Source organism: Aptenodytes patagonicus, chromosome 2 (assembly GCF_965638725.1).
Source record: "Aptenodytes patagonicus chromosome 2, bAptPat1.pri.cur, whole genome shotgun sequence".
NCBI lineage: Eukaryota > Metazoa > Chordata > Aves > Sphenisciformes > Spheniscidae > Aptenodytes > Aptenodytes patagonicus.
The window spans coordinates 147,870,270-147,897,351 of NC_134950.1; the positions used below are offsets into that span (position 1 = coordinate 147,870,270).

Below are 27,082 nucleotides of genomic sequence, written 5' to 3' on the forward strand. Positions count from 1 at the left end.
ACATGGCAGTGCAAATGGATATTCACAGTGTAAATGTTCAAGCTGATTACACATCCTCAGGAATTCTGATTACTGGTTCATATCTTTTTGTGAAGAACTACTGTCATTCATTAAACAAAAGCAAATCTTTACCTGGGGATGAAACTTGGCCTTTGTTGAATACGTACATTCAGGTAGTTCTATCAATAATTTACTAGCCCAAGTATTACCAAACTAAAACAGTATCACTTCATAACTAAACTGTTTTTAAGGTTTTTTGCTTTTGAATATCCTCCTTTCTGTGTACGGCAACTGGAGACTGAAAAGTCAGCCTTGAATTTATATGAAATGCTTATAGTCACAGAGTGCTCTCGACTTCCTGCACGTCCACCTCAGGATGCTCATCTCCCTGAGCTTTCTTACTTCCTCGGTACTTGTCATTCAGTTCCCCCCATGCCCTTCTCCCAGGCTGTAGGGGAAGAGATTCCCACGTCTTTCTGTCTTCAGTGAGTCTACCTGATGGGTGAGGCTGCTGTTGTCCTGTTCTGTTGAATGGCTAGGGCAATACTCTGTGGTTGCCATGCACAGAAGTCCTTCGTAATGCACACTTGTTGTCATGTGTGACTCTGGTAGCCTAAGGAGGAAATGACAAGATATCGAGATTAAAATGATATTGAGATAAAAGCCTATAGTGGTTCATACTTAAATGAACAACTGCAAGAGACATTCCAAACCCAAGATGCTTACCAGTGTTGACAGCACTGCATTGGTTCATTGGGGTTCCTTGTGTGAATGGCTACACAGTTGGTTCAAGACTTGCAGGGCTTGTGTTCGCTGAAAGAGATTAAATTGCTTTACTTGCTGTACAGTGATGACATAGCTGGGTAACAGGATTTGCCTGTTCCAGAGCCCTGATGCCAGCAGAATGCATGACACTACCAAGTATCAATGGTACTAGATTATTTTGGGTGGAATGTAGTTCATAGATGAGGACGCCTACATTTAGGTCTCGACATGTGAGTAATGGAGCGTAGAGACGTTCTCTTGATCAGCCACTATCTCAGTTCAGTCGCCCACGCGTAGGTGAGATGACTTGGGCATATTCTGCCTGGCTTCCTGCTACGGTTCCAAAGGGACACAAGTTTTCCATAGGTCATGCGTCATCTGTACTAGCTGCATGCAGATGTCTTTGCATTTCAAGTGGAAGTAGGTGGCTGTTTGTAGACAAGTGGATTCAGCCTTATTTTCCTTCCTCTAGGTAAGGTGAATCACTTTCTAAACTCCACTGACAAGATCACAGTTGATTGTAATGGGAGACATTTAACACCTAAATTCTATCGTTTATACACGTGACCAGGATCCTTCCATTTCAGTAAAGGTGCTGTGGGTCTTAGGAGACAGTGGCAGGGGAATCACGCTTTTTACTTAACAGTTGGCTTGAAGGGCTGAGACATATACCTGTGGCAGAGGGTACAGCCCAGCATGCTACTTGAGTCCTTTCCTCCCTAACTTTACCCATTTCAGGATTCAGGGCTTCCTGAACCTCTTGTCCCACCTGAGAGGTCACAAGCCTCTGCTTGTCCCACATGAGCAGCAAGTTTGCACTGACACTTAAGGGAGGGCACACAGTCTGCCCCCGGGGCCACCTCTTCTGTGCTGGAGCAAAGTCGCCCTGCGGGTCAAGGTGCTCCACCTCCGTGGAGAGAGACAGAAGGGGCAGAGACGCAGTGGGCTTGAGGCAGGCAGGCCGCACAGGATGGCATAGGTGAGTGCATAAGGTTATTACAGTGGTAACACCTACAGCCAGTAATTTCAGCGTTTTGAGGAATGTGGACAGGTAGAATCCCACTTCTACACCGATATACTCTGGTATCAATAGATTGTGACCACTAAATGGTGCTGCAGCACTTCAGTCTGAAAACAAATGATAGTGAATACTTTCCTTTCTCTTCTGGGCAGGTATTATTCCACGGCTGTTTAAAGTTGCTCCTGCTTGTGCCATAATGATCAGCACATATGAATACGGAAAGTCTTTCTTTTCTCATTTAAATGAAAAAATGGACCAGCATCCTTAATTCTCCTTCATCCGACTGTCTGAAGTCAAAAAATATGGTGAAATATATTGTGCCAAATTTGAATCTGTCAAGGCATTTTCTAGAGTTCCCGGTGAATTTCTGCCATTACATTTGGTAACGAAATACAACTTCATTTTTAACTGTTTCACAAAGGATAAATTCACTTTTTCTTTTTTCTTAAGACTAAGAAAATACACAACCCTTAAACTATCATTGAAGATTTTGTGACTTCTCTTGCAGCTAGAGAGAAAAAAGGAAAGAAAGGAGAAGGAAAAAAAAATAGGTGCTCTGACTGTTCTTCAGTGATGATTAATAGTGAAAAAAAAAATTGAGGCTGGACAGAGCAATGAAGAATAACCACTGCCACTGTGTTAATTTTCAGTCCGACTAAAGATTTTTGTTGGGTATTTAAAATGATAAGAAAATGTTTTGGGCTTCCAATTGTATGATATGGTTATTCTTCCATAAGGAGGTTGATATCGAATGAATTAAATAAACGGTTATTTATTCTTGCTTAATACATGTTTAATTCTGTGCATGTTTGTTATTTGCAGGTCTATATCTTGTGCAAATGCATATTATAAAATAGTCTTTGGCTTCTTCTCAAGTTTATTTAAAATGAAAAATGCTTTAGCTCAAACTGGAAAAAGTACATCGTGCTCATTAGAAACCCAGAGAGCATGGTGAATACATTGATAGGTGCTGCAGCGGCGTTTTAGTTTAAGGTAATACTCTCAGAAATGAAAGCATACCCAGGCGCTGAAGACAACTGCCTGTACAGGTGGTCTGGAGGAACGCTCCCTCGCATGTTTTTGGGAGGTGCAATCTGTCACTGTCACAAGGCTCCAAGGCAGGGCCATACACAGTTCGTATGGGATCACCTGGTTTTGAAGGCCAAGTTTGCTGGTATAAACACAGCTGGTTCCATGCCAGTTTGACTCGGACGCGTATCTATCTGAAGGCAAGAGCACATTTAGTTTACTCCTATAGGCGCAGCCATTGTCTGTTACGGTGTGCTGCACGCGCGTGGTATGAACAGCTGCAGCATCTCCTTGCCCATAGGCACTCGACTTACTGAATCAGAGCTTCCGCTGTATGATTTTTTTTTTAATTATTTTTTAACTACCCTCACTACATCCCTTCTTTCATGTATTTTCAGTAAAGTGGTAGAATTTTATTTTTTGCGTATTTTAATGAGGGGGTGTGCTGGTACAAAAGCAACTCAGTAGTCAGGTCATTAAGACACCAACTTTTGGGTGTGCTTTACCCAAGAAACCTTCTTCATAGTAGAACAGGACTGAAGTCCGTATCCCAGTATGTGTTTGGCCTTGGTGAAAATTCATCACGCCCTGAAAAATGCTCAAGTTGTAAAGACGTTAGGCACAAAGTTACAGCATACGGTGGAGGCAAGAGGTGCTGCCACGGGAGATATTTGACACTGTTCCCCCATTGTGATTTTCAAAGTAATTTTACACTACAACCTCAAAATAAGGCCTAAGAGAAAGAAAGTAGTAACAGCAGATTTTGGACCACATTGAATGAAATACAGCAACAAAAACAAAGTCTCCCTGTTTTGCAAGAAAAGAATTTGCTGTAAGCTCAGTAATACTATAATTTGCTGAATGGTCTTATTTTTTCCTGTATGATTAAAACAGAGACAAAAACTAATAATTAGCGATGATACAAAATGTTTAATTTACATGCAACATTTATGGAACGTCAAGGCAACAAAACATACAGTTTTGGCATTTTTTCATTTTTTTTTAAAAACGATTAATGTTTAGGACTGAGAAAGACACACACAACTGATTTCCCATGCACAAAATGACACCCAGAAATGCACGGTGGTGTCAGGCTATATAAAAGACTTCAGTTAAATGACTCATGAATTTCACACCAGTAGCTCCAAGAAAAGAGCCATCAGCGAACATGACTGAAGATCATGATTATAGCCCCCTCCAAAATACTGATGTCGTGGGACATAGAAGTGTTTAACAGCAAACAAGACCAATTGAATCACCGTACCTTGATGTAGAATGTTAACTTGTGGAATCTGGATTCTCTCTCTGTATTTGTCATAAAAATGCATCTCTAGTTTACAAATTAGTATTTAATAATGTTACTCAACTGCCATGAGAGAACAGGTGGTTAATGTTATAACAAAAAAACTCAGTTACATGAAGCAATGGACATTCTGACAGTGTATGAAAGGATTTAATGATCAGAATTTATTACAGAGAAATTAACTGGGTGGGTACACGAGGACTTGAAAGACAAGGTCTGGTGGATTTTGCTAAGCTGCTTTAAAAATCTGCATTAAAATGGCATCAGTAGTTGTTTGCTCTGCCATGGATGCAGTAACCTCCAGCACTGTGGACTAGAGAGTTGAGGAGATGTGTCTTGAACCTCCTCCAGCTAAATCCAACAGCGCGTTGCATTCTGGAGATGCGTAGCCTCATACTTACAAAGGCTAAACATTTCCTGTAGTTTTCAGTAAAGGTAAGAAGGAATCCTCTTTCTTCCAAGCCCACCCTATGACCAGATTATAGTAGTAGTGCCAAGGTACCGTTACAAGAGGCAAATCAACTAAAACCGTACAGAGTGTAGTGACATACTGTAAACACCTAAGAGTGAGCAATAATTAAAAATCTGTCTTGTATTGCAGCTACTCATGTAAACAATTTATGAAACTTCTTTGGCACAAAAAAGCATTTTCCCTAGCACTTATAAATACAACGTACTTACATGCATTTAAGTTTTGTTTAAAAAGTTACTAATTATACTGATAAGCATTACCTTGATTAGCAAAATTGTATCTTACAAAGAATTAAGAATATAGTTTGCAATTCAAAAATTAATTTGCAAACTTTGAAACTGTAGGGTAATCTGGAAAGTTAGTTTTCATTTAAAAAATGTCTCCCTTTTTTCTTTTTTTTTTTTTCTATCAGTAATTTAAATCAATGGCAATTAATTTCAGAAAACTGACTTAAATAAGTTCTGCCGTATTACCTAATCAAGAAAAATACCTATTGCACTACTACAGGAATGAGAAAAATCTTTAACATGAGAATACCATCATTACATTGTCTTTGTTTCCCCTTCTTCACTCTCCTCGGGATCGTGCCAATAAACACACAATCCAAGCTTCCCAAGGTGCTAACCCCACCATCCTTAGTCCCCATCTTTCCAGCAAGGCCAATAAACCAAGAAATTTCTCATATAATGTTTGATTATCTGTAACTCAGGTCACTCAAAAGCATTCAGTGAGTTTCCTCAACATTTACAAATTGCTAAGTATGCTTGATTTAGATGATCAACTTACATCTGTTACTCACATGCAACTTCAAGAGTTAGTAAGAGTGTCTCAGTGTGATTCTTCAGTGCGATTCAGACATCTCCTAAGTGCCATGATACTAACAGGAATGCAAAATCTAACGTTGAGTCAACTTGAGAAGAGCTGTTGATAGGTTAAATATGCTATTTGAGGTCCTATGCAACATACACAGATGAAAAGCTGGATTTTTAGGTAAAATATTTATTTGCCTACAAAGACTGGCGTTAAGGATTCCCTGTCTGTTCTGCAAGAGTTGATAGATATTTAAAGCACTGCAGAGAAGCACCGTGGCTAGAGTAGGGCCAGGCCATTGCAAGGAGAAACAAAGGTCATGGCAGTTAAGTAGGGGACTGATTTCCAACTGTTTCATTTTAAAAATCAGTCATAAGCATCAGATTATATGTCCTGTACCTGACCAAGAGCTTTAAATAATTCAAGACTAAAATAGAAAATCTGAAAAGTCCTCTGGGGGAAAAAAAAAGTTTGAATGGGAACTGACACAATTTGTGAATTTTTAAACAGGTAACCATGAAAGGAAAAAATAAAGCAGCTCATTTTTTAGCTTAGAACTAGCAGTCTTCATTGCAAGTCATTTTATGGAACATAAACCAAATGCATACAACACAAAGCTCTTCCTTCTTGTGTGTATCTCAAGATGGTGTTAAGCCTGGACTTGTCATCTCTGTTGTGGGACTTGCAAGATATTCACTTGATTTCAGACTTGTGAGAGATTTGTAGCTTGCTACTGAAGTGAGAGAGCCACAAAGACCAAGCAACGATGGAGTGTCTTCCTTCCCTGTTAAGAAAAACAAGAATTAAGCTAATCATTTTTACAGCACAAGATGACCTGACCACAAAAAAATGAGGGAATAGAAAAATTGTTTCATCTACACTACTATGAACTACATATTACTGCTTCAGCACACACATACTTCATAAATGCAATTAGGAAGACACGTAATTTATGCCATACCTTCCCTGTCCAGGTGGTAAACAGATGCCTACCCGTGCATCACAGGCTGGGCTGTAGTCAGTCTCCTACAGAGGGAGATTCAGAGGCCCCACTGACTACACGGAGAACAGAAGTTACTAATTCAGCACCGGTTTTAGTCGAGTACATTATATATGAATGGAAGTGACGTTACTAATACAACGTCAGTACCAGAGATCTAATTTTGAATCCCTCAGAAAGGAGTAGAATTAACTGGAATCAGGATATATTTCCTTAAAAATAAACACGTTTTGTCTTTTAAACCTTGGTAATTTGAAGTACGTTAGGCTCCGACCGCTAGAAAAAGTCCTACAGTGCAAGAGTGGCAGTGCAAGTCTCTGCCCTGTCATGCAAATACACTTGACAGTCAATATGAAACATACCTATACGTATAAGACTGCATTGGGCAATTTTTCTATTTCTTTTATGTCTTCCCTTCTCAGAATATCCGTTCAAGTTATTTTGTGCCAACTCCACTAATAAATTACATTATAAAGAATTTGATCTACCAGCATCTCCCTATTTCATCCTCCTGGCTCACCTGCAGTATAGAAAAGATGACCTTAAACTAGAGATTAAAATCAACTTCAAAAGGTCACAGGCACAGATGTTATTGATAAGCCAGTCTTCCAGAATTCTTTTAAATCACATCTATCAAGTAGCATTTCTTAAAATTGTGTCTCCTGTTCCTGACAGAAGAGTTTTATTCTCATGAGAAGGATGTAAGGAAAAAAAAAAAAAAAAAAAAAATCAAACAACCCAAACCACGCCCTGCCCAACAATTCATTATGAAAAAAAAATAAGTGAGATGTAGTTCTCTTGCATCACTTATGGTTCTTATTAGCAGTTTCCAGTAGATTTTAGGTCTCACCTCTACTGAGCTTTTTTCAAGTGACTGAATAGCTTTCGCTAAAGAATGAACCAGATTAGCTCTTTTTAAAAATCTTCACTTTTAGAAAAATCTTAATTCCCAGAAAAACTACCCTTTAAAGATTACATTCAATTTGAGGACATAAAATACACAGAGAGCAGTGTAACGCTGTTTGCGCACAGCCCTTGATTTCAACAAGCGTGAAGCTAAAAATCTGACTACATGAGTGGGCTTAATAGTAATGTGAAAGTCTACTACTTTTAATCTTTTAATTAAACCTGCCATACTGAGAGTTAGACCAGAGGTATTTGAACAGCAGGATCACATGCCATGTCTTACAAAATTATATTAAAGCTTAGGTACTGATGAACCTCAGTAATTTAGAAGTGAGATGATATGCTACCTTTAAAGACAGAGTCTTGAAATAAAACCTAAACTATTATTATCAGTGGTTTTGCCACACCTTAATTTACAGAAGATAAAACAAAGCATAACTTCAAACGATTAATATTGAAAAAAACCAGTTGAAAGTAGATCTGCACAAGAACTCTCCTCATAATAGCCATGCTGATTCTATTTCACTTTCTCTAAGCTAACTTGAAATAATTTAGATTTTAAGACTGTTTACACTTTTTAAAAGTTTTAAATTTTACATCCTTGATATTTTAAAAACAAGAAATTTTACAGTTAAGAACTACTAAGGCTCTGTATTGTCAAAGCTATTTAAAGTTAACCTTTGGTGAGATACAAAAAGGATTTTTTATAGCAATTTATGTTCTGTACCCAAATACTACTATTTCAGAAGTCTTCCAGCATTTTTCTGCTTTTCACAATCGCCCACAAGATGGAGCAGCTAAACTTTGATAAGCGTACAGATTTTGAAAGGGGGTGTGTGTGTGTGTGTATTACATTTATATACTAGCATGGTTCATATCATGTTCCTCTCTCTACTTTAACACCATCAGGCTGCATCTCCAGAGATAAATGTTGAATGCAAGTTACAAGAATGACAGTGGTAGTTGCAAATCCAGTGCCTTTAGTCTTTCTTTTAAGAAACAAAAAAGCAAACTTAAAGCACTCAAAAGATTTGAGTTAGTTATAGCAGAAAGATGACAGAAGATCCTCCTTGTAGCTGAGCTGTCTCTGGTTCTGTGATGGAGAAGGAAGATATGCAACATATTTGAAGCTTAGCTTTAAGTACAGCACAAAGTCTTATGATTATTGGGGATGGGGTGGGTAGGCATCTTCATAAATCCAAACTTACTTGAAGTACAGTCCTTAGGGAAACCAAAACAATTTGCATAACAATGAAGAAATATGCTGTCCAATGCCTATTTTGTTCACACTGAAAACTCATGTCACAGGGACTGAAGATCAGAGCTACGAAGAACAAAATAAAATGAAGCCGCTAGACTGGCTCTGTACCTTCATTTAACAAGTTCATTCCATCCTGCTTCCCATCCTGTGAGTGACCTGGATCCAGAGAGGATTGAGAAAGACTAACTTCTGCTGAAAGTTGGTCCAGACTTTGAAAACTTTTCCTGCAAAGCAAGTAATATTTAATAGTAACACATTTAAAGATCTAACTAGATACCTTCAATTCTCCTTAAAAAGTTTTCTAAAAATAACTAGGCAGTTAATCTTTCTTCCCTTAAACACTCTATTTTTTTTTGTTTCCTAAAACACTGTTTTTTCCTAAAGCGATTATTTCCTTTTTTTTTTTTTTTAATTAATCCAAAGGAAGGAAATTTTTATGGTAAGCGAGAGAAAGTGATTTTTTCTGCCAGCTGATCCTTGTACATTGTAACAGGTAATTCCAATAGGATACATTTCAGATTATGCTAAGGGAGATGTATAATTTTGAGTTTCCCTGTTCCTCTACAGGTGAATCAAAATAAATATTCAACTTACTCATCCCATTGTTGATTGTGCTTTCTATAGAGTAGAGTGTCCAAGGCAACAGCATTGACATCCAGAGCTCCTGGGGAAGGCCACTGATTGGTGAGGTGAGTAGTTAATTCTTGTCTTGATCTCAGGTCATTATTCTTTAGCACAGTCCTGTGAATACAAAAAGCAGTAAATCTCAGTCTATTAAATGCAATTCCTTAAGGTACAGAAAGAAAAACAGGACAAATAGTCCTGACCAAGTTGATGTTCTACTTCGAGTGACCAACAGATTGCAATTTTCATAAAGCATCTTAAACTGTTCATTTTTCCTAGGGGAAGCAACTTAGGAACCTATTGAGACATACTTAGGAACAGAAAAAGTTGAAATTAGAGCCTTTCTGCAAAAGCAATAAAAAAAACCCAACGGCATTCTAAAGATTCTTTCTGCCAGCATGGTGGTAATTAACAGGCCAACTATTTTACAAACCAACTATGGGAATGCGATGTCCTTCCCCCCCATGCTCCCCAATTTTTTTTACAGTTTGAACACCCCTCCGCCCCCAATGCTTTTGCAGAATGAACTAAAAACCAGACACGTTAATTCCATTATATGCATCCAGGTAAAATATAACACATAGTTATTCTGTTTTCTACCACCTTACAGTTTCTAGTAATTTATGTTTTTAAATTACAGAAAATGTGTTAACAGAGTACCTTACATGTTCAAATTAGTTTTGCCTCATATTCCCATGAAGCAGACCGGTTTTCTAAAATTCTGGAAATGAGGAAGCTAATATGCCAATATTGAAAGTCATCTGCCAAAAGTCATACAGAAATAAGGAAAGTACATGGTTCTTCAAGCTCCAAGACAAGATCAGCCTTTTTCCAGTGCTACAAGGCAGTCTCCAACCTACCCTTATACTGCTGTAGAAAAACTCTAGAAACAAAATTAATATTGCTTGTTAAACCATAAATCTTCCAATCCACAAAATACTAGGCAATAGCAAAATGCTGCTTTACAACAAGTTTGACTATCTGTGGCCTGAAGCGAATAGCTAATGTTACGTATCTCCATACCGAATGTACTCAGGAGTTCAAAGCCAAATGCCATGTTGTTATCTGAAATGTCAAACTGCACAGCAAATTAAATAACTATTCATGGTACACATACGTTTATGTGAATTCACAAATAACATTGTCATCAGGTCTATTTTTACAACACAGTTTTTATTCTGGTGGTATCTGAACTGTTTAGACAAGAACCTCAGTAAGGGCACACAACACTACCCAAAGAACCAAAATTTCCCACAAAACAAGGTAAGACAATAGTGAGTTCAGTAAGGAATTTTTAGTGGCCGAGTTTGAGAGAGGAGACAGATGCACAGCAATTTTGCAAGAGAAGGTGGTGAAGCACCACAGCGAACAAAACTATTTTCAAGAAACTTTTCTCAAGATGACGAATTCCCCCAGCGTTCATGCAAGTAAACAATCAACTTTTCTACTCTGGGATCTCTGCCCTCACCCTCCTCTCTAAGGGGTCTACAGGAATAACCACTTTGATAACCCAAAGCTCTCAGTAATTTCAAATATCTTGTATGGTATTCACTTCCCCATGTAATTCCTCTAATCCCATGGGGTACATCGAGCATTAAACAGATCCATTAAAGGCTTGCTTATTTGAGGAAACTGAAACACTGACCTAGCAAGTTCTTGTAAGGTTAGCCAGTTACACTACATCACCTCCTTATTCAGAAGGACTTCTTGTGTGCTTTCATAGAAGTTTTGCAACAGGACACAGTTTGTATTAGCAACTACGCACACAGTAACTAAATGCAAATTCATAGACATATAACACGTACGTCTGAATTCCCATTTGGACAACTCCTGCAGCAGTGTTAAGTTAGTATTAAATAAACATGCTGAGCAAAGACGACAAAACCACACATCTACAGACAAGTTGCTAATAGTGGAATTCTGGCATTTTACGTAGGTTTCTACACTGAGGCTTTTTCCACAAAGCTTTATGCTATAGTAACCTGAAATTTCACCCTTTGCGTGGTCAAAGAAATTCTGAAACAAAGACTAGCCAAACTGCTCCAGGGATTTTAGCATAACAACATTTAAAAACAGTTCCAGCAGATCACTACTTAAACCACTCCACTATACTCAGGAAGAAAACTAGGCATTAGGTAGGATACAGAAGTAACTATTCCCCTCTTAAAACTTTTATGCTTTTACTTTGAATCTTTAAAAATATGTAAAAATAACTTTGAATATATAAAATCAGTCCAAACACAGTGTTCAGTATATATAAAATAGTAGTATAGACAATAGGAAGTTGGACAAAATATGCACAGCAGGTGCTGGTAGTTACCACCTATTTTTTCAGCCTTGTAGATCACTTAGCTGTTTGCTCTCTTGCAGCCATTTTTAAAGTATCATGAGATTCCACTCCAGCAAAGACATATTAAAGGCACTGCCTTTAATATTCTCTCAAGATAAACAAAGGCAGTATCAATTTATGCATATTAGCCAAACTTATTTTAAGAGTCAAAGTATTAAACTGCGCAGAATGATAGAATCATTTAGGTTGGAAAAGACCCTTAAGATCAAGTCCAACCATAAACCTAACGCTGCCAAGTCCACCACTAAACCACGTCCCTAAGTGCCGTGTCTATACAGCACACATCATCCTCAAACTCTTAATCACCATGAGGCAAAAATGATCCTGCTACAAATATTCGAAAACAGGAAGAGGAAAAGAAATGGAGACGAAAGTGTTTACTATAGAAAGGAGTTAAAAAGGAAGGAAATATGATCAAGTTTTAATGAAAAAAGCATACAAATTTCAAAACACTCAATGCGAAAAAATGCTGCACGAGATTATTGAGTGCTGTCCTACTCTTGGTCAGACAAGAGGAGCTCTTTCTAGAAGTTAAGAGCTCTCAAAAGACAAGAATTTCTTTTATCCAAGGCAGACTGAATTTCTACAGTAGCACTCTTGTTCCTCAGAATACAAACATTGTAACTAGTGCTGGCCAACTCTAGGCTGCGATACTGCAGGGTTTGAAGTAGGACTTTTCTTAATGACCACAATGAGTGCAATGAAGATTACGAGCTTTCCTCTATACGTTTACTGTCAGGCTGTTTAACCAAAAGAAGAATATTACTATTAAAACTTATTTATCTGCTAATATAGCAAAATAAGTTTGGCATATAAAAAGCCTTCAGAGGAAAAATTAGAATAAAGTCTTCATAGAGCAAAAAGAAGAAATGAAGAATTGGTGGAGAGGTACAAATGGCAAATAGGGATATTTGTGAAATTTACAAGTTTCACAAAATATTCAAGAATAAAATGTAAAATTAGTATTTTCTGTTATTTACACACACATAAAAAAAAGGAACTACTGAACTCTTTGGGCCTTGACTGGGACATATTTCAAAAGTGTTAACAAAAGTTCACAGAAAAATAATGTAATGTTATATATAAGCTTCTATTATAAAATGCTGGTCTGTAGTAAAACATACTGAACTGGAAGAGCCTATGTACAAACAGATTTTATTCTATTGCTTCTGTTCCCAAGAACGAACCGCTGGCAACAAACACCAACTGAAGACCAGAATGACCTGAATGCCTGAAGACCAAGACTCAAAGCCTAGATTTTATGAAAGATATTCCCTCATAACTTGTAAGCGTAACTTATATGGAACAAAATCCATAATACATCATAAGAATAACACTGAAGATCACAAGTATGCAGTTCTATTTTTAAATAAAATTCAATAAAATATTGTTCTATTGGTTTTGTAGCTGTGATGATTTAAGGGTGATGCAAGATAAGGTTTGTAGACAGTATGTTAAGCCATTTAATACAGGAGTAAAAGCAAGGACATTCCAAAAAGGGAGGAGGAAAAGTAAGAGAGACAAAAGGGTTTACTATAGAGAGAAGTTAAAAAAGAAGGAAATACTATCATGTTTGAATGAAAACAAGCGAACGAGCATATACAACAAGCTGTTAACTCCTTTTCAACAAGCTGTTAACTCCTTTTCTTCAGACTGGAAATAGGAAGCTTGAAAGCCAAAAAGAAGATAAAAACAATGGCTTCTAAATGTAATAATCTCAAGAAGGTAGTTGGTACATGGAGCATACAGTGGATCTTAATAAGAGGTTGTATGATTAGTTTTTGAATGAAAGAAAGGCAGCGTGTGAGACATGGCTGAATAGGGTATCTTGGACTAACACGGTGAGACTGCGGAGTGCAGACAGCTTTGCGTAGAGTAGGGAGAATATGTAAGAATTCATTATGAGAGCAGGGGTGTTAAACTGATTTATGGTACATCACCTAATCTAGGCATGAAAAAATTCTTGGTTGTCTGAAAGCCTGTGAACTTTTTCCCCCACCCACTAACTGGTATCTTGTCTACCTACAATCATTTCCATCTCTTTATAATCATGTTGGCAAAAAGTAGCAGAAGCTCTCTCTTGTGATCTGCAGAAAGAAAACAATTATTTTTCTCCTGCTCTCAACATTTATGCCCTGAGCAGTCCTCACTCCAACAAATATTTCTATAAGATAACTTCATATTGTGTCTAAAGTTCTGAAAAACATTACAAAAATCAAGAAATACTGAAGAGGTGGCAGGCAGAGAGAGAATATTTCTAATTCCTTTGGAAGTAATTGCTGAATTGCTATTTTTATACTGAAAAGTGGTGAGGCAAACCCAGCAAAATGCTTGTTGGGATTTATTATGGGAGAGAGGCATTGGTGATGCTAGAGACAGAACGTATTTTCAAAAAATTGCTTTTAAAATGATCAAATATCCTTTCTATTCCTTCACGGCATAGATTTTTCCATAATGCACGTATATAAGAGAAGTATAATGAACACAGTCTCATCATGTTAGCCCTGTTTAAGTTATGACATTTGAATTGTGGTGGTGTTTTTTTAATATCTAAAAAAAGAAAAACTCCATACAAATTCAAAATACTACTGCAACTAATAACTTTTTAGGAAAAACAAGCAGCAAAAGAGATGAGAACATCATCTTAATACTAGAATACATCATTAAAAACTAACAAATATTTGGCTTACATCAGCAACCGCTATTTAAATTAAGCTCCTCTTAGAAAACAAAGAAAAGTATTCAGTAAAAACATCCTGCTAATGAATTCCTGCCTACTACAAAAGAATACTGATGATTCATCACCTAATCAACACTAACATACTCCCAAGTTAGGAATAAGTGTCTGCTTGAAGTGCAGAAACATACGCTTCCTCCAGGCCTGTAATTTACTTTTATTCAAGAATAACAGCAACAGCCAGAGTATTAACATCAGGTTCATACAGCTATTCCCAGAAACGTCTCTGCGTGCTTTTGACTTTCAGTCCTTTAACTGTGTATTTAAGAAGTAGGGAAAAGTGAAATTAGTGAAGTCTTCCAATAAACATCCTTCTCCGCTGGTGTTCACTGTCCCTGTCTTTGTCAGGTACTCTCCAGAATATTTACTTGCTGATTTCCTCAACTCTTATTATTTTGAGATTATTTATTAAACACAAGCAGAATATCATTATGTATGGTACATATATAATAATAAAATGCAATTGACAAATTACTGCTCATTTCAATCCCTGCTCCACAGAATGCTGCCCTTTCAGTTGTTCTGGTACAATCACGTAGGAGACACTCTGAAAATGGATCATTGAAAAGGTTTTTTGTTTTGTTTTTTTTTTTAAAATTTAATTCATAAGGTAACCCCACAAACAGTTCTGTTTGCACTAGCATCGCTTTTGGCAGCTCAGCTACCTCTCAAAAGGATAAGAAATTACTCCCTTGAATTAACACATGTAAGACTTCTGCATCTTGAAAGTATGACCTGACTTGATTCGCTCATTCACAGTGGGGAATGGGGACAAAAGACAAACTGTATGTGGGGTTCCTGCATGCAAAACAGAAATGATATAAAAAGGTGATTATCTTTGGTCACTTACTATACTGTAACTATATTACTTATTTTTAAATTCCCAGAGGTAAGTAAATAAAAATTAATCTCAAGTTTAGCCCAAGCTAATATAGAAAAGCCTTATCTTGGTAACCACATAAAATCTCTGGTCTTATTTCAGCTAGATTGGATTTCCAATTTCCCTTGGATCAAATCCAGATTTATGCCATTGGAAGCCTATTCTGAAAGACCCATTTACACAGATTTTTTTTTTGTTTAATAAACAAAAAGTCAGTTCTGTTTCCAATTATACCTATGAAAAACCAGTAATTTCTTACCTGCAAGTTTAATTTCTCCAAATCCAGAAAATGCCAGTCCAGTTGGCAATTTGCCCTCCTACCAGCAGATGAAGACAGGAAATAAACCAAACAGACTAATTCCCTAAGAAAGGGAATTATATCAGATGAGTGCTCCAGTTCAAGAACTACCTGAGTAGTGAAAAGTAAAAGTGAAAATAAAAGCTTAAAAAAAAAATAAAAACATTTGAATAAGAAAGAACAAGCTTTAAAACCTTTATTTAGGACAGGAAATATGGAATGCAAACTCAAATTGATAGCATACGTGAATATAACTAAAATCTGTAAGAGCAACTCTAAAATAAAAGGGAACTCTCAAACTGTCAGTACTGTAGCAAGACAGTGAGCTGTCTGGACTGGTATGTCATTGGACTTCGAGAAATTAGATCAGCAGGTATGAAAATGAGTTACTTACCAGTAGATTTTGATGCTGCAATATATCACCTCTCTCAGGTTTGTGCCCTGTGCACAGGCACAGTATTCCCCAAATTAGATGCCAGAGCAGTTAGATCCCAGCAGACTTTCTAATGGCAGCCGCTGCAGCGAAAAAAAGCAGGTATGTCCTACCGCACCACATTTTCTTACTCTTTCTGACTGGCCAACAGATCTTCGTGTGTCACAGCAACAGTACTAGTTGTGCCACAGAACATATCCCCGTGAAGCTTCTTCAGCAATCTTTTTAGTCCTCCTTTATTATCTCCTAGAGATCTTGAAATATATCCTCCAGTAATAAAATCACTGTCATCAATTTTATACAGCCTTTGATCTCCTTGACCGTTGGAGTGACTTGATAAGCTTATATTGGCAGAAATACTGGCAGCTTGACTCTTGAGTTCTAGTCTAATTGCGGTGTAGATTTTATTTCAGAATACGGACATCCAGAATGGATCAAAACACAATACAACATGTTAACTTTGTGTCTGCTCATTAAAATACTACTGCAGTGCGTGACTGACACTTCATGTCCTTGGACAAATAACCAGACCCGATTCCTTTGGAGGAGGATAACAGGCACAACAAGTTTCCCCAGATAGTAGGTCCTGACTGAAAACAAGAAAAATACTGAACTTGACTAGCAACCAAACTATTAAAAAAAGTAAAGATCAGCTTTTAATTCAGTTCTTCAACTATCAGATCCTTTCTGCTGGAAAATGGAGGACTCTTAGCAAACAGCTTATTTTGACAGATTATCAAATTTGCCTTTAGTAAATATCCTCTCAAACAGAGCTTGTCATTCAAGGATTTTTTTTTCCATGTCAGTCACGTAAATACAAATTATCTGTCTACAGCTGAACTCCTTTTAAAAGAACATTTCTATGGAGGTTGGGGACGGGGACGGGGGAAATCAAGATCTTCTTTCAGAACAAATCAGGAAAACTTCACCAAAAACAGTGGTCTTCTCAATAATTTTTTATCATTTTAACATGCTTCCCTTGGATTCAGTAAAAACAGCAGTATCAACCACAAAATGGTTGGGTAAACTTTGGGTCGAGAGAACAACCACTTTTTTAAACTTCTGCTCACATATTAAGCCTGCAAGAGTTTCAGCAGAGATGTCCAACATTGTAACTCTAAGATAGATCTTCTACATAGACAAGTATTTGCCAAAACCAGCATATAAGCTCCTTCAGAATGCCATGTTTCTAATTACAAAAAAGTGAATATGGGAACATTGACTTACTGTGAAGGATAGAAGACCATGTTGGTTTAAAAAACAAACAAACAAAAAAAAAAACCAACAAAAAAACCCAGGCAAAAGAAAAAGGCAGCAAGCCATGAATAATGTAAGTTCTTCCTGGTAGCTGAATGGGAATTAATACGACTACCAAACTATGCAAACAGTGAGACAGAGCTTCAAAGTCTAAGGCAATTGTGGAATGAAAAAAATGCAGGACAAAAATCTGATCCAAGGGGAAACGGGGAAAAAACCCAAACAAAAAGACCCCCACACACAGAGAAAAGAACAGTAGAAATGGAGAAATGGGAAGGGAAAACAGGTGGCAAATAAAAATCTTTGGCAAGTGTAATTTGAGTTATAATTTGGGTAACAAAATACTGAAAATTTTATTATGTTAAATGGTTGCATAAGAATACCTCAATGACAAACAGAAAAAGCACTAATCTAAATCTCAACCACTTGCTATCCAAACAGAAAGGCAGCTAATAAAAGCTTCTTGCTCAAGAAATCAGGTAACACACTACACTGTGTTTTCTTGGTTATAACTTCAGACATTTAACTTTTTGTATTTTAAGCCTTTCCAGAAATCATTTAAACTTGTTTTATTTTGACAAAACATTGAAAAAACCCAAGACACAAAGTTGTAGCCTTAAAACTGGATTTCAAAGAAAGAAAAACAAGTTGTATCCTAAATTTACAAATACCATCCATAATTCTAAAAAAACCTAAACATTTCTGTGACTGTGTGTGTATGCACACTGATCGGTAACTCACCTTTCTTTTGGTCAAACTATTTGTATTTTAGAGAAACTTTTAATTTTGTTTTGAAAGTATAAAATGGATTTTTCTATTCCTTTTTACTGGATGAAACTTAATTCTCGATCTGATTTATTTAAACCAATAAATATAGCCAAATAAAACTGAAATTTAGGATAATTTAAATATCAGTTTCTTTTGTCTAAAGATCGTTAGAGAGATTGTTTCCGTATATCAATGATAAAGTAATATGTCTGCAAATACAGAACTAGCCTCTCCTCACCATTCTAACCTGGCACTATTCTTCCACCCTTACAAAAATTGGTTATATTTCTACTATTTGTCATTTAAAGTCCATTTAGTTTGGTACTGAACTTTATGGAACTTGCATTAAATATATTAGAAGCATGTAAAAATAACTTTTGTTCAACTCTTCTCATTTATGTATAAGCACTATCAAATACTAGCTTTTCCCATCAGTATCTTCCAGAATATAGAAGCAAATCTACAGAAAATTAATATGAGGGTTAAAAAATGAAGTAAGAAAAATTGGGACACTCAGAAGCAAATGGCAATGCAAGTTTATTTATCTAAATGGGTAAAGCACAGAGAGATCAAATTCAGTCTCTATGATTGTACTCCAGAAGTTAATGATTATGCACCATGATTGACTTACCCTATTTTTTAGCTGATGTTCTCTATCCCCTCCATTCGCAGTGAGTGTCAAGTTATTCAAACCCTTTTATGAAATCAAAGCCTCAGGTTCACCTGTTCTAGACATGAGATAATTCTCTTTGTGGAATTAAAAGAGGAAAACATCGATGTTTGTTGTAAAGGTCCGTTAGCATTACTATGCCAAAGCAAGCATTCTTTTCCGGCCACAGTTCAGGTAAGTTCAGGTAATATTAACAGAGGAAGAAACTCCATGATCCAAACAATATGCTTTCCTACTGAGGATGCGCATCATTTGCAACTGCATTGCATTGAGGCCCTCAAAGGTTCAATACTTCTCATTATTATTTTGAAAAGCCTTACTTCCCCCTGCTCCCAACCTTATAACTCTACATTGGATAAAAATTCTGCAATTTGGAATGCATGAAGTGCTTATATCCAAGTAACTTAAAGCTTTCTTGCTTGCTACTTTTATGCAATGCCTTTATCCATAGAAGTGTAACTATGGGAGAAAAGAGAAAGGATGCCACTATAAAAACAGATTTTAGTATTACACATTAGAGGCTCAGAGAAGGGGACACATTGCCATGCTAATGTCATTAAGTATGCAAAATGGTCAAAGGAAAGTCCCTATGATTCTCTAACCCACTAAGGGAAAAAAAGAAGAAAGAGAAGGAGGAGGAGGAGGAGAAAAAAAGAAAGAGGAGAAAAAAAGAAAGAGACAAAAAAGAAAGAGACAAAAAAGAAAGAGACAAAAAAGAAAGAGACAAAAAAGAAAGAGACAAAAAAGAAAAAAGAAGGAAAAGAGAGAGCAGAGAGGAGAGACTCCTTACAAAAATTAGTATTTTTCACTTTGGAGTCAGCCAGCATTTTACTGTAAATATACCAACTTATCTTGTCCTCGAAGGCACCAATAACTTCAAAAGCTTTTAAACCCCCTTTTTAAAAGTTCAGAATGAGATATTAAAATATGAGTGTTTAAAAAGAAATCCCTACCTACCTACTGCATCTTGCAGAGTAAGTCCTTTTCTTCAGGCTGTTATGAATCCAGAAACTTTTGGCTTCCTGCTGCACAATAAACCCATGCAATCCCTCTGGATTCTAAGAATAGCATGTCCTCTGTCATGTCAGAGGCTTGGTTGAAATTTTGTTTAATTCTGCATATTGCTTTGCTGTGCCTCACTCCGTATGCTCCACTCTGAATTGCAGGAGTCTGTCTGTCCATGTACTATGCCCAGCTGAACTTTTCCTAGTTATACTTTTAAGGAAAAAGGAAACTCAATGGTCTTCACAGGTTTCCACCTCACTGAAAACAGAACTTTCCTTCTTGCTGTCTATCCACACCTTTGTAAAACAGAACAGGTGTACAATATTGCAGCAAACTTCAAAAGAAAGAATTCCACAAAAACAAAATCCAAAACACTGCCTAAACAAAACAGTTCTAACGTCTGTCAAAATAAGCAATATTTTTTCTATGGCTGTTTAAAAAAAAAAAAAAAAAAAAGTACAGACAAGTTGAGAAAAGAAGGAGCTGAAAACAGACCAGACTGCAATACTAAGGATTTAAAAGTGCTGCTGCAAACTTGAGGGAGACAGAGGACATACAGGAAGCATTACAAATAAAAGTGTGGCTAACGTGAGTTATGGTTTGATAGCAAGGATCCATGAAAGCTTTAAAAGGAAAGAAGGATTAGCATTCTCAGTTTTGACATTCTAGGAAAGAAATTTGTCAAGAAGATCAAACATAAAATCTCCCACTTGCTTTCAGTGAGAAAATAAAGCAGCTACAACGAATCGGATTTACTGGGCTCATGCCGTTGAGAAATTCAGTTTCTTTAAAAAAAAAAAAAAAAAAAGTCTTACAAGAGGACTATCTGAAAATGAAGGTAAGAGTGCTGAAAAAGTGATCCAGCTTTCCTATTTCTCCAGATGATTTAGCTTTTGAGCAAGGATTACAAAGCCAGGCAACCCACATTGAAAGTTTTACTCACAAGCAGACATAAAACACAGGCTAAATTTCAAAGCCTTTGCTTAGACCCTTCTGCTTCTGTTTCCTTGGACAAGCTTTTCTCTCTTTGTCCCTGACAGCACAGTTATAGCCTACATGCTCTACAGCTTTGTGCCTTCATCTGTGAGCCTCCCCTGCCTGCTCTCAGGCAGAGTATTTGTGGCAGCACTCTGAAGGCTCTAGAGCATTTACAAACAGAATCTTGACAAAGCGAGGAAAAGCACAGATACTATTTTTGTAAGCAAGTTTTTTAACCAAATGGGGCATGATCCATCTTTGGAAAGGAATCATCTTTGCTACAAAGAATATAGTAAATCTTCCTTTAAGTACTTCATAACAGATCTGATAGAACATGGCGTATTTGAAACAGAGAAGCTCATTTTGCTGGACTTAAACATGTATGAATTTAGTCTGGCAGGCTGCTCTCACAGAACTATTGTGGCTATGTTCAGGTGCTGCTGAGAATGAGCTGATGGACTTCTCTGAAAGGCAGGATGCATCAACCTGAGCTCAGTGCAGTGCTAACACAGGGAAAAATAGGTGTGTGGACAGAGTACTCCAACAGTCAATGCCTAGAAAATAGTGAAGCATAAGTGACGGGCTTTGTACAACTCAGGACTGGAAACATACACAGAACGTTTAGTGTAATTAGAGTGTCACTGATGCAAACAGTCTCTCAGGGTTGCAACTAAACTGTCATTTCCTGTCTTTACAAAGACATTTGTACTATCCAGATAGGAACTGCAGTATTGCTGGATCTATCAGACAGCTATATTAAAATATTAAGAATGGAGTACAAGCACTGTTTGGGCCTTGAAAAGACTGACCAATTCTGAAGTAACAGCCAGACAAATTAAATAAACCTAGATTTAAGATTTGCTAAAACATACAAAAAAGTCTTAATTATACAGACAAGCTTAATACAACGTAAGACATGAGTGTCCCTACAATTTAATTTGAGTCTTATTTGTGCCATAACCAAAGACCGAATTCCAAACACAGAAGAGTTTTTTTGAATTTCCTTCCTTCCACATGCCCCTCCACAACACACCAGAACAAGACAGGGATATAGGAAGAAACAGCAGAGGGAGATAAAAAACAGAGCGGTATAAAATATAGCATAGCCACCGAATCCAAGAAAAATATTTTCAATACATATGATAAATTAAAAAAAAAAATATTGCACCAGTTGGGACAAAGGGGCTGTACCATCTTACACCAGACACACTGGCCTGGAAACCTGAAAAATACCTTAGGAGGAAACCCATGGTGGTAAACGTTATGCAAATCACCATTGTCCTTTCAACAAAAATCACAGCAGAAGAAAAAAATTTTAAAGCATTTTGAGGTTTTTTTACCTTTGTAGACAATGTGCTCCTTTTTCCTTATCACTTTATTTAAAAAGATTTTTTTGTTAAAGCGATTAGCTTTTATAACATCAGTGAGTCACTATGCAGGAGATGAGTCACGATTCAGGAAATTGATGGAATCTCTCTTCTAATCATACAACAATATTTAACATTTATAAATATCAATTTCAGATGCAGAATCTGAACTTTAAAGTGACAAAGATCAGCAGAGTTTGCCTTAGACACAGGTAGTGTATAAGCCAAAAGAAAGACTAAGAATCACCCTAAGGGAGAAAAAAGCCTGTTTAAGCTGAGATGAAGAGATTTAATGCAAGGATGTTGTGGGCAAACAGTTCCAGATTTTGCCCAGTCACTTCTTTGAATGAGCTAACTAGTCCTTCAAGGTGGTGGTCTCCAAAGTGGGGTGCGTAAGACAATCCTTTCGGGTACTGGGAGAAAATACTTTCTGTACTGTTAATAAATGAAAAGAAAAAAAAAGTGTTTATTTCATCTTTATCTCATCCTTTTTAATTGCTATTTTTGTGTATGTTTTATAATGTACATAATATATTAGTACAGTAGTACATATATATAATTTATAAATAAATATACCTATATTAGAGGTGCGTGCTCAGAATTGTTTTACTGATGGGGTGCGCAATCAAATGTTTCTCTGTTCCAGAAGACATTCAACACTTCTTTGCAGGATCTTAGAGGAGGAAGAAATGGCTGCCTCTGAGTTTTGAATACTCCGGGATACAGTTCCTTCACAATTTGGGATCCCTCTCCCAACACATTTTGAATGTGACAGAATTCAAACTGTTTTCTTCAGTTAGACGTGCCACGATCACAGGCTTCTCTTTGCTGTCCTCCTGTGAGCTGCTATTTTTAAGCACTTTAAGGCCTTAAGAACTGCCCCACCCTCACTATGAAAATATGCTATTTCTATAGAAGAGTGAAGCCAAAAGCACTGTTCTCTAATGTTCAACTACAACAAGTCCCAGGCAAAAACACATCCCAGTGACAGCAAACACTTCTGAAGAAAGCAAATGGAAGCCAGAATATGCCTCATCATTATTACAATTGACACGTATCACTAGGCAATCACTTCATCTGGAGATGCTGAATGTGGTAAAAGAGCAAGCTGTTCTTAGAATAGAACAGAAGAGTTCCAGTTGGAGGGAACTTAAAACGATCATCTAGTCCAACTGCCTGATCACTTCAGGGCTGATCAAAAGTTAAAGCATGTTATTAAGGGCATTGTCCAAGTGCCTCTTAAACACTGACAGGCTTGGGGCATCGACCACCTCTCTAGGAAGCCTGTTCCAGCGTTTGACCACCCTCTCGGTACAGAAATGTCTCCTAATATCTAGTCTGAACCTTCTTCTTGATCAGCTGTGCATTCGTTTAAACATGTCTGACTGATGATCAGGTGGTCTATTGCAGTTTCACTTTTCTAACTTGATTTGCCATCAGACACCTGCCAGAAAAGTGAGATGTCCAATCCCCAGATGGGTGGGCATATTACTAAGAAATCCAATTAAGTTGAGAGACACAAAAAAATGTTACTCTCTTGTGAATAACTAATCTGATAAATTTTCAGCTTCACTATTTTCCAGATATTGGTATTCACGAGATCCATGAAATGGCTTTTAACTAAATCGAAAACTGTGTTGTTCATTGTAGTTTGGATACTCAAGCGTGTGAGACAAAGTTAAGAATACTGAAAATTGTAGAACATTAAGTTTTGCATAGCAGCTGTAAAACAAAAATTACTTCCAAGTTTCTCCAGTCTTCTATCTCCATATTTATTTCATGCTTTACAGCAAACTGCCGTATTAAATGTGAATATGGAAAAGTTTCTCTGTAAGTAATCTAATTTATAACCTGAAGGCCTTTTGATCACTACTGTTACCTGGTTTCCAAGTCAGCAACAATAACAACCTACAGTGCCAAGAAAGTCAGATCTCTATTCCCCATCTCCACTTTCTTTTTTTTTGGGAGGCAGATCTAGACATAGACTCAGATTCTGCCCAAATCCATTGAGAATATACGTAAAATATTTTGACTTGCATGCCTGTGAAATAACATTTTGGAAACATTAACAAATACTTACTCAACAGAAATTTGAAGCGGTGGAACTTGCTACCTTAACAACAACAGCCGGTGGAATAGAAAAGCATCATTAAAAAGAAAATATAGAATGTTTATTTATAATAGCATCCATTACACAGCAAATGACCCTAAATCAGATCTCAAAGTGTTTTACAAACAGTAATGTAATATGCCTCGGGCAGAATTACAATCCCAAACTTGCTCTTAGCTGCTGGTAAAGAATTCAAAAAGATTACAGCATACATTCACTACTTCAAAATGCTACTAATGGTAGGGGAGCATAACACTAAGATGTGGAATTACATGAACACCATTCTAAAATGGCTGGACCATAAAAAACAATTGGCCAAAACTCATGCCTCATTACAGACACATTAGTGATACAACATATTCTGCTGCCAGGTCACCCGTCATCAGAATAAAAAAAAAAAAAAAAAAAAAAAAAAAAAGAAGGAAAAAACAAGTATGAAAGAATGATTACAAGATGTTAATTATGACTGGTGTTCACCATCAGAAACCTGCTAGGAATATTTCTTCCCTTCCCTCTCCCCAGTAAGGAACTATGAGTTCCTAACACACTTTAGGAAGAGTTCGTGTGAGAGGCACGCTACACTCACAGCGATAACAATGCAAAATTATACCTCTCTCTCCAAATATCTAGTGTAGTCCAAGCTCCTGACTGCAGTCTCTCATAAACAGCTATACAAGAACACACTGTCAAGATACAACAGAAATTGCTCCACAATTTGAGCCTTTACCTAAGAAAGTCAGCAAACAAAATCAAACCCCAAAGACTGAGATCTTTAGAACAGTCTGATTGCATATAGCTTAGCTAAAAATTAACAGCAGGTCTGAACGTTCAATATTTCAAAGTATCAGAGTGAGTTTAAATGAGCTCACATCTCCCCCCCTGCCCCCCCTGCCCAAAATAATCAGGGAAGCCAAAGAAGTATAACATGAATCATTAGCTATATCAGTAAGTTCAGAGAAGAACTCAAGAACAGGCATCTCTCAGAAGCTTACAGGCAATCAGAAAAAGAAAAAAAAAGACTCAGAAAAACATCTTTTTTCTTCCTCAACTCTGAAATTGGCATAAATAAAATGCAAATGCTGTATTCCTGAGGATTTTCGTAAAATCCATTTCAAGCACTGGCAATAAAATGATCTAGCACAAGACAGAGAGGGGAAGGGGGTAAAAAAAAAAAAAAAAAGGCGTTTTGTTTACAAGCTAGAAGTACTTTTTACTGCATAGAAAAGACCCTTCTGGGTGGTGTCTCTGTGAGACATTAGGCAGAGGGAACCAAAGTACCCCAAAGCCATCTTTATGTTCTCTTCATCCTGGATCGTTTCAAAGGCCACAGATGACTTCCATTTTACTTCAGGGTTCAGACACATACAGATTACTCCAGACATAAAGTAAAATAATTTATCTTGTATTTGTAGTGAAGAGAATGGAACATACAATTACTTCAGATGCATACTATAGCAGTCTCATGGCAATTTATCATCACACAGTGAGTCTTCCATCTATCTGGGTCTTTAAGCATTACCAGGGAGTGTCTCTGCAAAAGGATAATACCTCTCTACCCAAAAGACAGGGCTAGGAGGATAAACTACCTAAGGATCATAAGATACTCGAATATTTATCATATTAGGAGTCACATACGCTATTAAAAAATTAAGCCTTTTCCTGTTGTTTTAGCATTTGCCTTGCATTGAAGAAAGGGTGAATAGCAAACTATTTCATCAGTTTGAATATTTTCAGGACTACCAGATGAAATTCTACTGTGTCTGAGCCCCACACAAATAAAATAGAATCTATGCAAAAAAAATAAATATTTCTTTATCCTCTCTTGCCTAACGTTTTAAAAACAGTGTTCAAAAGGAAGCTGCTTCCAATATTTTTTTTTTAACGGTAGTCTTAAAGCTGGAAGTAATAAAATATAAAGAACATTTTATAAAAATGTGTTAAAAATTTAAGCAAGTTTACTCTAAGGTATTTCAGATCTAAAAAAAAAAAAAATTAATCTCAGAATTACTCTGTCTTACACTACTGCATTTTTCAGGGGAGCCATTTCTGAATATGAGGCTTGTCAGGAAAAAAAAAGCTAAAATACATCAATTTCTTTAAGAAGTTTGACTCATTAACACAGGACCAGAAGTTCTTCGTATTGTATAGTTAAATAAGTTAAATAAATTAAGTAATACTGCTCTAACAACGTTTCTCCATTATACTAACTTACAACTGGTCTTGCAGTTCCACAATGATATATTCCAGCTGTTCCTTCTCCATTTTATGAGCTAGATCCATATCTTCAATTCTTTGTAACAGCAGTTTATTCTGTGAGACAGATTCAGACAGCTGGTTTTCTCTGAGTCGTACCAATTCTTCAAGGTAACCCTGGAAATATAAGTGTTAGAAAGCCTTAAAGAACACACTATCAAAAAACTTTTCATTATGTATGTTCACATTTTTCTGGTTTAAGATGTATACAGTTCTACTCCGGTTTTGTTACAGGGCTTTTCTTATTTTTGCACAGACTAGTAAATTGACTTAAGATTAGTATGATGTTACCTAATAGGTACCAAGAAAACCATGTACTTATTTATATTCCTGCAGAGGAATAGAATAATGGATGAAACAACGAGACAGGAATGCCACCAGCATGAAACACTAATTCGTTTTTCAAAAACAACATAGAACAGTCACTAGTACAAGAAAAAGATCAGAACTCTACGACTTAACCAATGCAGGATGTTAGATATTGCGTAAGAAGGACAAGAGTAGAATGTATCTATATGGATCTGTATAGTTAATGAAAGGGATCCAGAATTATTATTATAAAAAAAAAAATCCAACTTTAAAATAAAGTTTCTTTGAAAACTGCAATACCACATTACACATTAAAATGACAAAGAAGAAAGTTATTGAAATAAATATTCACCTACAGTAAAGCATAAGGTAGGACATAGTGACTGGTGAAGGTCACTTCTTTTAGTAACATTGGACGTGTTCAGCTGGAATGTGCATGTGCATTTATGTCATTGTTTTTCCAGCTGATACTATAA

At 36.7% G+C, this 27,082-nt stretch overlaps 2 protein-coding genes across 8 annotated transcripts in view; one reads left to right on the forward strand and one right to left on the reverse strand.

The window, feature by feature from the left end:
- SLC25A40 (solute carrier family 25 member 40) overlaps positions 1-2,475 on the forward strand; it is a 28,607-nt gene extending 26,132 nt beyond the window's left edge. For 5 of the 6 annotated variants that reach the window (XM_076331587.1, XM_076331588.1, XM_076331585.1 and 2 more), the window contains one exon: positions 1,939-2,475. In XM_076331587.1, coding sequence (XP_076187702.1) covers positions 1,939-2,054 — 116 coding nt within the window. In that variant the 3' untranslated portion in view covers positions 2,055-2,475. The remainder of the gene's footprint in view (positions 1-1,938) is intronic. The other variant, XM_076331590.1, reaches the window with a different exon arrangement.
- Positions 2,476-2,542: 67 nt separating this feature from the next.
- The window catches only part of RUNDC3B (RUN domain containing 3B), a 57,842-nt gene continuing 33,302 nt past the window's right edge, over positions 2,543-27,082 (reverse strand). Inside the window, exons 8-12 of one of the 2 annotated variants that reach the window (XM_076331584.1) lie at positions 26,257-26,414; positions 9,162-9,308; positions 8,676-8,791; positions 6,009-6,184; positions 2,543-3,009 (exon numbers count right to left, since the gene is read on the reverse strand). In XM_076331584.1, coding sequence (XP_076187699.1) covers positions 6,039-6,184; positions 8,676-8,791; positions 9,162-9,308; positions 26,257-26,414 — 567 coding nt within the window. In that variant the 3' untranslated portion in view covers positions 2,543-3,009; positions 6,009-6,038. Of the gene's footprint in view, positions 3,010-3,725; positions 6,185-8,675; positions 8,792-9,161; positions 9,309-26,256; positions 26,415-27,082 lie in introns of those variants that run through there. The other variant, XM_076331583.1, reaches the window with a different exon arrangement.